This window comes from Sinocyclocheilus rhinocerous, unplaced genomic scaffold (assembly GCF_001515625.1).
Source record: "Sinocyclocheilus rhinocerous isolate Xijiao unplaced genomic scaffold, SAMN03320098_v1.1 scaffold629, whole genome shotgun sequence".
NCBI classification, from domain to species: Eukaryota; Metazoa; Chordata; class Actinopteri; order Cypriniformes; family Cyprinidae; genus Sinocyclocheilus; species Sinocyclocheilus rhinocerous.
In genome coordinates this window covers 319,660-330,478 of record NW_015652278.1, presented here as the reverse complement: position 1 = coordinate 330,478, position 10,819 = coordinate 319,660, and the positions used below count along the sequence as shown (strand labels likewise).

General features: G+C 36.4%; 2 protein-coding genes and 1 pseudogene across 2 annotated transcripts in view; 1 reads left to right on the top strand and 2 right to left on the bottom strand.

The window, feature by feature from the left end:
• The window catches only part of LOC107714339 (E3 ubiquitin-protein ligase RNF144B-like), a 13,471-nt gene extending 12,158 nt beyond the window's left edge, over positions 1-1,313 (bottom strand). Inside the window, exon 1 of the mRNA XM_016520156.1 lies at positions 1,109-1,313. The gene's annotated coding sequence lies outside the window, so the exon portion shown is untranslated. The remainder of the gene's footprint in view (positions 1-1,108) is intronic.
• A 4,124-nt stretch (positions 1,314-5,437) lies between these two features.
• On the top strand, positions 5,438-7,581 carry LOC107714340 (telethonin-like). The gene is made up of 3 exons (XM_016520158.1): positions 5,438-5,531; positions 5,653-5,802; positions 6,791-7,581. The coding sequence occupies exons 2-3, from the start codon at positions 5,666-5,668 to the stop codon at positions 7,191-7,193; spliced, it is 540 nt and encodes a 179-aa protein (XP_016375644.1). The 5' UTR covers positions 5,438-5,531; positions 5,653-5,665; the 3' UTR covers positions 7,194-7,581.
• Positions 7,582-7,780: 199 nt separating this feature from the next.
• On the bottom strand, positions 7,781-10,652 carry LOC107714323 (coiled-coil domain-containing protein 127-like; annotated as a pseudogene).
• Between the last annotated feature and the right edge of the window lie 167 nt (positions 10,653-10,819).

Here is a 10,819-nt window from a genome sequence, read left to right as displayed (position 1 = left end):
ATATAAAGAATTTGTTTACCACTGCAAGTTAATATAAACAATATATAGTATAATTTATAACAATATTTAATATTAACAACAAAATATATCTTATAAAATATATCAATCTTGCTTTACACTCAAATCTATCAAACTAAATTTGAAACATAACAAGGATGTAATAATTTTTATTTCACTGTCCCATTCTAAAAACCTTGGATTGTTAATGATGATGATTGTTCAGTGCTTATGTTCATTATCAGGAGATGAGGAAGCTAAAAAAAATCCAATAATATTAAATATGTTATAGTCATTTTAAGTTCATAATAAACAACCGTGTACAACAGTACCCTCTAGTGACAAAATAAAATGTCTACCCAGGGGACAAACTGTTCTAGTGTCATGTTACCTAAATATTACAACCTCGACATATTCGAACCCTGACATAAGAAAGATACCGGAGCTGTTTTGAGGCGTTTCCTGCTTGTACGCTTTCACTGAAGCAGATATGACGACTAATAACAAGAAACATGCTCACATATGACATCAGCAGGTGACATAATGTATTTCCATTGCTCTAGTCTAGATCATGGGCTTGGCATTCATATATCCATAACATTCCATTACAACCAATTTACTCTCCAGTACTCACCCTCAGATCAAACTGTATTACAATACCTCTATTTACTCGATGTCAACATGTGACACTGTAGCAAACTACTTTTCTCTTTATCGTAAAAAGTAATAGGCAGCATATACTGCGCAGTATGCAGTACACTAATATTCAATTCAGGACAAGTCCATTGTTCGTTGTGACGTCGTAGAGCTTTTTCCGCAACTATTCTGCCAATAAATGTCAGTGTTACGGTAACTCTAGTACGGTTACTGTCAGGCATAAAATACACATTTAATATTCTTCATTTTCACGCAAACACACTGCAGCTCCCACAAAACAAATCAGCTCAAATACAGACCGGTGTTTTAAAACTTAATGTGTTGCCTACCTAGACCGCATTTTTGCGTAACAGGCGCCCCAAAATCGGAACGCGAATGACGACTTTAAATAGTTCCGAATCTACAGTAGGTGGGGCACAATATGTTTTGAGACGCAGTAATGAACTCAGCTCACCTTTCACTGCACTCGTGTCCACCGCAGTGATTATCACACGCGCATCTGAGAATGAAGATGCTGAAGATTCTTGGATGATCGACAGACAGTCTGGTTTACATCCCCGCACATACACCTCGATCATGAAGAGGAGCCGAGAGTCACACCCGTCATGTTCCACAAGGGTGCGTGTGTATTTTTGTGAAGTTATCGGACTTTGTTAAAGGGTTTGGCCACTTCCTGTTTTCTCCTCCCACTGACGTTTAACGTTAACTCTTTCAATCATGAGTTTTCGAATATTCTCAAATTGTGCTTTGAAAGTTAATTATAAACATAACAAGGATGTAATAATTTTTATTTCACTGTCCCATTCTAAAAACCTTGGATTGTTAATGATGATGATTGTTCAGTGCTTATGTTCATTATCAGGAGATGAGGAAGCTAAAAAAAATCCAATAATATTAAATATGTTATAGTCATTTTAAGTTCATAATAAACAACCGTGTACAACAGTACCCTCTAGTGACAAAATAAAATGTCTACCCAGGGGACAAACTGTTCTAGTGTCATGTTACCTAAATATTACAACCTCAACATATTCAAACCCTGACATAAGAAAGATACCGGAGCTGTTTTGAGGCGTTTCCTGCTTGTACGCTTTCACTGAAGCAGATATGACGACTAATAACAAGAAACATGCTCACATATGACATCAGCAGGTGACATAATGTATTTCCATTGCTCTAGTCTAGATCATGGGCTTGGCATTCATATATCCATAACATTCCATTACAACCAATTTACTCTCCAGTACTCACCCTCAGATCCCAGTCTAATGGACTATTAAGTTATCAAAGATTTTTTTTTAAAAATGGGTTCACATAAAAGCCATTATGAGAAAATCTTATGAGAGAAGCTTGTCTTTTCTTTCATGTGCCTTTATGAGAGCAACCTTATATTAGCTCAATATAAGTCTATGATCTGTGTGAGTGTCTGTGTTTGAGGGGCATCCATCATGCTGTGCAGGTACTGCAGCTGTAGTTGCCATAAGGCTCTCATTACAGGGGAAACTGGCTGTTGCTGGTGCAAGCGTTGAGGCGAGTGCTTTGGCTTGGCTCAGGCCACAGTAATCTGATGCTGCACCTTGCGTTCAGTGCATCACTGGCATTTCTCAGTCAACATTCCGCTCCCGGCTTTAAAAGGATGTTGGCACCATTCAGTCCTCTAAACCTGCATGTAATTGCTTAATGCCTCTGTCAAGTTCAGGGACAAACCAGCTGAAATGTGGTCTCAATGCTCTTTGAAGCAATGTTACTAACTCTAAACATTTTTCTATATCAGTCATTTCATTAAATAGAGGGCATTAAACTCATTGAAACTCTCGTCTTTGTCTTGTGAACTGTGGTATGTCAGCTGCTAAACCACCTGAACTCTAATAATATAGCATTAACAGCACACGGCACAATCACAGACAGTCTTGGGTGAATATTTATATATGTATTTATGTATGTGTTTGTTTGTTTGAGCCTTGTGATATTATTCCATGACAATTAGACACATTTTACATCCAGATTCTCATTATGGTAATACATTTGGGGATGTTTTACTTGTGATGGATTTGTGTGTGTTCATTATTTTACTCTCAGAAAAAGAACAGTGATTATAGATAAATAATGCTACCAGAATGCACAAAAATATATATTTTTTAATACAATTTTACAAGTCGATACAAAACATTTATATAATTATTATTTGTTTGTTTGTTCATTTATTTATTTGTTTATAATTAATACTACCAGAATGCACAAAAATTTATATTTTTTAATACACATTAACAAATAAATACAAAATATTTATTTAATTATTATTTGTTTGTTTGTTAATTTATTTGTTTATTTATTTATAATTACTCATTTTATGCCCAGAAAGTGGGGGAAATTATTTATCAGTGATATTCAGTGATATTGGCTTTTACTTGGTAAAAAGATGCCATTTTACAAATATTTACTTGTTTAATTGCGTCTCTTTTGAAATATGATGTGGACAAGTGTGACGTGATGGGTGTTGTGCAATCTGTAGGGCTGCCACCTAATAGTCGACTAATCGTTAGTCGACCAGAAGAGGCTTGGTCGACCAAAATTGTATTAGTCACTTAGTCTCAGTAAAGAAAAGAAAAAAATATATACAATCCACAGGCGAAGTCACCCAGTCCGTGACTAAAAGATCGTTATGGTAATACAGGACATCCAAACGCTCGCCTATCATTCATCGACCTCTCAAATATGGCTGGTTATCTGAAATATGTAAGTATTAGCAACTTTACATGTCCGCTGTATCTAATGTTAACCTAGAGAAATGTGCGCTGTTTAAGTGTGTGTGAGGAGAATGGAAGCTGAACAGTGCTCACTGCAGATGGAGGCGCCGGTGCGCTCACTTGCTCCTAAAATACTGGTCATTTTTGGTCAGACTCATACAGATAAGTCGAATCTTTCGTCCACAGGCGAAGTCACCCAGTCCGTGACTAAAAGATCGTTATGGTAATACAGGACATCCAAACGCTCGCCTATCATTCATCGACCTCTCAAATATGGCTGGTTATCTGAAATATGTAAGTATTAGCAACTTTACATGTCCGCTGTATCTAATGTTAACCTAGAGAAATGTGCGCTGTTTAAGTGTGTGTGAGGAGAGTGGAAGCTGAACAGTGCTCACTGCAGATGGAGGCGCCGGTGCGCTCACTTGCTCCTCAAATACTGGTCATTTTTGGTCAGACTCATACAGATAATAGTCGAATCTTTCAAATCTGTAAAGACTCTACGTGTATTTGTGTGCTCTCACAATAAAAACAAAGCGCGCTTTTGGGAAATAATGAAAGCAAACATGATGTGCTTTCTGCCGTCTCGGTCTGTAAACTTGAGCGCGAAACACCGTGTATATCTTTACCTTACAGACGTTAAAATATATCTATAGAGAATGAAATGTCTACTTTCAAATGAACCAATACAAATGGAAAACAAATATTCTCAGATTATGCAATCCGTATGAAACATGCATGCAGGCGCATCACTACTGCGGATGAGTCAGTGTTGCCAACTTCATCTCTTAAACCGAAAGCAAAAAGCACTAGTTTACCTATAGAGAATGAAATGTCTACTTTCAAATGAACCAATACAAATGGAAAACAAATATTCTCAGATTATGCAATCCGTATGAAACATGCATGCAGGCGCATCACTACTGCGGATGAGTCAGTGTTGCCGACTTCATCTCTTAAACCGAAAGCAAAAAGCACTAGTTTACCAAAATATTAAAATGTTAACGCAGTCTCCTTGCTGTTTTTCCCTGACACATTCATAATCATTTCTTCTGCCGGTGCTGTGGCAAGCTTTATGCGTGTGCTTGAGCGCTTATTAGGCTATGTATGCAATTAAAGGCTCATTATCATGATTTAAATGGTTTATTAATAAACGTGCGATTAGTCGACTAATGCTTCAAATGAACAATTACTAGTCGACCAGCAAAATCCTTAGTCGAGGACAGCCCTAGCGATCTGCTTTTGTTTTTAACAGTAAGGTTGAAGCTGTATAAGGGGTTTTTTTAATATTATATTTTTATATTAATATATGCTTTATGGTAGCAACAAATGCACATGTACAGCTATCCATTGTAGTTACAACAGTATTATTCACAACAGTAAATTCCAATTACTTCACTGTAAGGGGCTCCAAAGTCGCAAAAATCCACAAAACTACATACAGTTGCTTTAAACTTTTGTATGACAGGGTGATGCATGTTGAGGCCAAATTTAACAATCGTCTCGCAGGAATCTCCATGTCGAAGAGAGGCCTCTTTCATCAGTAAACTCGAGAAATGATTGTTCATACTGCTGAGTGATGGATACTATACGTCACACCTACAGAACATCAATCAGACAGAATGGTTTGAGTTTGACATGCTGCTCTAAATGCCACAGTGTGAGATAATAATGCTGTGCGGCTTCTGCACAGGTGCTGACAAGCGAGAGAGACAACAAGGACCCTTAAACATGAAATGAGTGTCAGAGATATCGGCACCTTTTTCTATTTTTATCTTTTCAGAACATTGTGGATGCTTTGTATGGACTTTTAAAGGTTACTTTGCTTCAAACTGTAGATTATATACCACAAATATAGTGTATATTGCATTTAACGTTAACATTTTTAGGTCATGGTACCATGACAGTCAGCATCTAGTTTTGTTGCTATCAGCAATAACCATAATGTTTTGACGCACACACAACAGGAAATCTGAGATCAGATGGGTCCTTTGACACTGTTGACCTCCTGGTGAAGCTGTGAGTCTTGCATATCAGTTAAATGGTTGCAGGATTAGTCATTTTCCCACCTCGTCAAACTACACCAATCTGAAGAGGCTCTTGTGGGGTTGATGGCAGGGAGTAAAAATGGTAACAAACGCTATTTATAAGACACAGGAACAGACACAGGAGGGAAACAGCAGCCTTTATCAGAAGATCTTACTGATAACGCTCTTATCCGGTTTTAATTTGGCTTCTATTTTTTTGACAGCTCGCTGGATGAGATGCATTGCCTGAGCAGGAAGCCCAGGTCATATCTGCTGAACTCCTACAATGATTTTCAGGAGACTGATGAGATTGCCAGAGAATCATATGAGGCCACCTGGTTAGACCTACTGATGGAGACAAGACCAGAATACAAGTATGCATTTCTGTTTTCTATGTGTTGTATTTGCAGATATTAAGTGGCTTTAAAGGAATACTTCACCCCAAAATTAAAAATGTTAATATTTACTTGCTCTTTTGTTGTTCACAAGTTATATAATAGTTACACAAGCTATACAATAGTTACACAAGCTATCGTGCACAAGTTGTATGGACTTTTATGGTGCTTTGAAGGTCCGTGTACGTTGCATTAATTCGTTTTTTGACTGAAAACAGAAACATGAGAAAACGACACCTTTGCCTACACAGAAGTAAGCCCTGTCTAGGCGCTGCCGCAGTCCGGCCATTTGTTAGTCTGGTTGTTTGATGAGAGAGAGATGAACTGTAATTGCAATAAACGCTTTAACTAAGCTATAGCAGCGGAGGACTATTATTCTGTTGCACGGACCTGAAGAAGACATGATGACGGCACCATTTGATCTTTGCTTGACCAATCAGCAGAAAAGGGGTGTTTCATTCAAGCTGTTTATTCATTTTCTACCTCTGAACGTAAAAATGAAACGAAAAATCAAGGCAAATTCTTGTTTTTCTGTTTTTTTTTTCTTATGCTCACCAAGAATGCATTTATTTTATGAAAAGTACTGTAAAAACAGTAATATTATGAAAATATACTAATGTGAACCATTTTCTATTTTAATATAAAAAGTAATTTATTCCTGTGATGACAAACTGGATTTTCATAATTACTCCAGTCTTCAGTGCCACATGGTCCTTCAGAAATCATTCTAATATGCTGATTAGATGCTCAAGAAACATTTTAGTTTTTTTTTTTTTTGAGGATTCTTTGATAAATAGAACGTTCAAAAGAGCATTTTTAATTATAAATGTTTAAAATAACAATATTTAATATTATAAATGTCTCTGCTGTCACTTTTAAACAATTATATGCATCCTTACTGAATAAAAGCATTCATTTATTTATGTAATTTACTTTTTTACTAACTTTTACAAGTCCTGCTTCACAGGATGACACTTGTTGAAAAGGACTCAATGAGAAAGGAGAGCTATGAAAGCAAGCAAGTGGTTCATTTCTCAGTGAGACGTTTCCTAAACCAAACAATTCACATGGGGAGAGATGGGGAGCCACTGCAGGAATATTGTTTACCTTACAGAAACACTCTTCCAATACCAATATTTGTGCCCAGAGATGTCACACAGCCTGACATTATCCGTGAGCCCTCTCCCTCCAGAACAAAATCCACCATGGACTCTGAGACTAGTTTAAATGGAGTTTACCTTCAGAAGAGAGAGGTCTCGTCCATCACCGAACATAAGCCAATGGTAATCCAACCCAGGAGTCCAAACTTCAGAGCGTCCAGCCTCATCTCTCCACCACGAGACACACTCAGCTTCCAGCGAAGAGAATGATGAGCTGATGAAAGCTGTCTGCCATCATTGACACGGATACAGTGACAAGTATGGTGGGTGACCTCACTCATACTTAAATACCAAAGCCTTCAAGAGCCCCATATGCTCACAATTAGTTTTCAGCTGAGACTACCAGCGAAACCTTATCAAAGGAAAATGCTGTGCTTCAAGTATTTATTTACAATAAATGCCACTTGGTGTGTTAACACAATAACATTATTCATTTTCTAAATGTGCCTTAAGTGTCCAAATTCTTGCAAAACAAAATAAAATAGGAAATATTTAGTAATGGTCTTAAACCTGAATATTCTAAAAGAAATGTAATTTTTAATTGTAATCTATATTTGATTATAAAGGAGCTGTTGATCGATTTCTCATCAGGTTTACAATAAACTGCAGGACAATCATCATCTGTTAAAAACAGCTAGTTCTTGGAAATAAATGTTTTAAATAAACACTTTCTTGACTGTATATCTCATTTATATGTATTTATGAAATCATGGCAAACAATAAAAAAACAAACCTTAGTCGATCAAACTGTAATATATTCTTTCTTGTCAGAAAACATTTATTACACATGTCAGTAACATCATTTTTATGTTTGTGGTACATATTAGTTAAATGAATAATTTGCCTAATAAAGTTCATCAGTAATGCAACAAATATGAAATCATCCGTTTCTTCTGCTTTCTACATGATCGATTAAAGTGAAAGAAAAGAAAAATAGAGCTGAGAAGCACAAAAAATCTGCCAAAGAAAATATACACTTTCATGTTCTGACGTGATTGTCAAAGACTCGAGGCTCAAGTGGTTTCACAAAGAAGTTTGGCATCATAAATAGTTGATAAATAAATCATGGGGATACCTTGGATAAGCAAAGGAAAACATTTAAGGAAGAAAATTCTTCTTGTTTTATATAGAGATCTACACTCGTCAAGGTCTGCTGGAGTTTGGCGATGCCCCTTTTAGCGTCTCTTCTGCCCTCTTGTGTTTCTGCAGGGTGACCTGGAGCTGCCAGTACCTGAGATACAGCCACATCAAATTCCCATTCTTTCGCTTATCCATGTTCAGTAAATCTGCACAGTGTCTGTCTTTCTTAAAAATGTCCCTGAGACCTTCTTCTAGGTTCAGCTCGGCACCCACCGGGTCTTTAGCCACCTTCAACAGCAGATTCTTCTCCATCTCCAGACGATGTTCCCGTGGCAACAGGATGCTGCAGAAAGCTTCCTGCCTCTCCACCAGCTTCACCTCCAGTTCCTGTAGCAGAGCCTGAGCCCTGCGCTGCCAGTCCTCCTCTCGCTGCAGGGCTTTCCGCAGCGCCACCCCGGCCACTCCAGACTGCTGCAGGCGGTTCTTTTCCTCCTCCAGATCCTGGCGTTCCTGCTGAAGCTGCTTCCGTTCCTCCATAAGCTGCTGACTCTGAGAGATCAGGGCTTTCTTGTAGCCCTGAACGCGCTGTCGTTCCTTCTCAAGCTCCACCTCCAGGTGCGCTGCTGTCCGCCGGTTTTCCGTCAGCGTCTGCCTGTACTTCAGCTCCAGGTCTCTGGTAATGGCTGCCATGTCGCTGTCGTACTTGTTCTTCACATCTTGGATCTGGCTCTGTGATTCTCGAGTCCATATCCAACCTATCCAAAATACACCCACCGATATCTTAAGTGTTAAATCTCTTTGGAAAGAGAGACCAAATCAATTTAAGGAGAACATTACTTTTGACATATACGTTAAAGCAAAATAATACCACATAAATTGCTTTAAATCTATTACAAATTATGTAATGAAATCATATATTTATTTATTTATTTATTAACCTTTTTGTTAATTAAAATGGTTGTTACCTAAAACTATTCTTTTTTTATTAAGCTGAAATAAAAATAAATATCAAAAAATAAAATAAGCTGAAGTACTAAAATTACTAAAACTAATAATAAATTAAAACTAAATAGAAATATAAAAAACGAATTAAAAAAAGCAAAAGTAGATAAAATTACTAAAATTAAAACTGAAAATTATAAAAAACCTAATTCAAAATATCGATAAATAATACAGTAGTATATAAATAATAATATTACAATAACAAAATGAAATGCTATATAATACACTAAAATAACTATATTTATCAACACAACCTACATACAATACACACAAATCAACACTAAAAAGCAACAGTGCATTGTAGTTCTAATAATTTGTAGTAGATTTAGAGCATTTTTAGATTGAGCACCCATTAAGATGAGGAGCTGATTATATAAAGAAGCTGTTGATCTGAACGTGGGAATGAAAATGTTATTACATGAATTAATTTATTATAATGACTGTTTGTGCAACCCCCCCTCCCCCCTAAAAACCCATATTTAATTACAACCTATAAAGCATTTTATCCAGTATGATATAGTACACACTCATTCAAGACATTTGTGATGGTGTATTTGCCTTGATTTGTGATTTGTCTTGAGTTGTAAAAGTATGTAAAACACTTACGAAATGCTGCCAGCCCGATCATGGGCACCAGCAGGGCATAATTCCATCTGCCCCTGTCATCTCCTCCAGCGGGCTCTGGTCTAATATTCCATCTAGGAGGATTGTTCAGGTTGTTCATGGAGAAACCCTGATAAAACAGTGAACGAATTTACTTAATGGGCTGAGGATGAAGATCTCTTTTCAAGTTCAGTAAGGTGCTGTTTTGTCACAGTGTGTCACTGCACACATAAAGTCCTCAGTGTCCACAGCTTGTTAGTTTGCTAGAGAAATGAAGTCTAGAGAAGAGCAAAATATTAGACTATATACTCATTATATTTTACTTTACCTGTTAGTGATGTCTTAATTATTTAATGTATGTTTAAATAAATCTGTTATGAAACAAGTTATGACAGCCACTGTGTAAATGAATATATTTTAACAACAAATAGAAATTTTATCATTTATAAGTTAATTTAAAAACTGCATTATGTGCAATTTACATGTTTGCATACAATTTTTTTTTAAAGTTGAGTGCTGATTATTATATTTAAAAATAAATAGTAATGAAATTTAAGTTTGGAAAATTGTAATTATAATTGAATTTAATTAAAGAAAGAGCAATTTGTTCATTAACCACTGTTTAATTTAAAAAAAGCAATTTTATGTTTAGTTTTTCCCTCTGCTGTACCGAAACCATGTTTCAACATGAATCATGTTTGTGTACAGTTACACCCCTACTACCTATCCATCTACCTATCCATCTATCTATCCATCCATCCATCCATCCATCTAAATGTCATGACATCAGCGACCTGCAACACAACACTGCTAAAGCTGCAACCCTGCAAAAGATGATGAATGTATTTCTCCAGAAGGTGCATTTAAACTGAAACACACTTATTTAACAACTTATAGATTATATAGATTTGTTATCATTTGACTGTTTTGTTTCTTAGCATACCTTGAACAATCTAAAGTCTTCTGCATGAGTTCCTTCCGGACAGCTTGCCTTGGACGATTATGCAATTCCATTAAAAACACCCAACAGTCCATTTATCATTTTATAGGGGAGCGTTTACGTTTATTATTAGAATATACATAATAAATACATCGTATACAATAAGAAGTAGTTTTTAAATGAATTGGTCTTTAATGTACTTATTATTAAA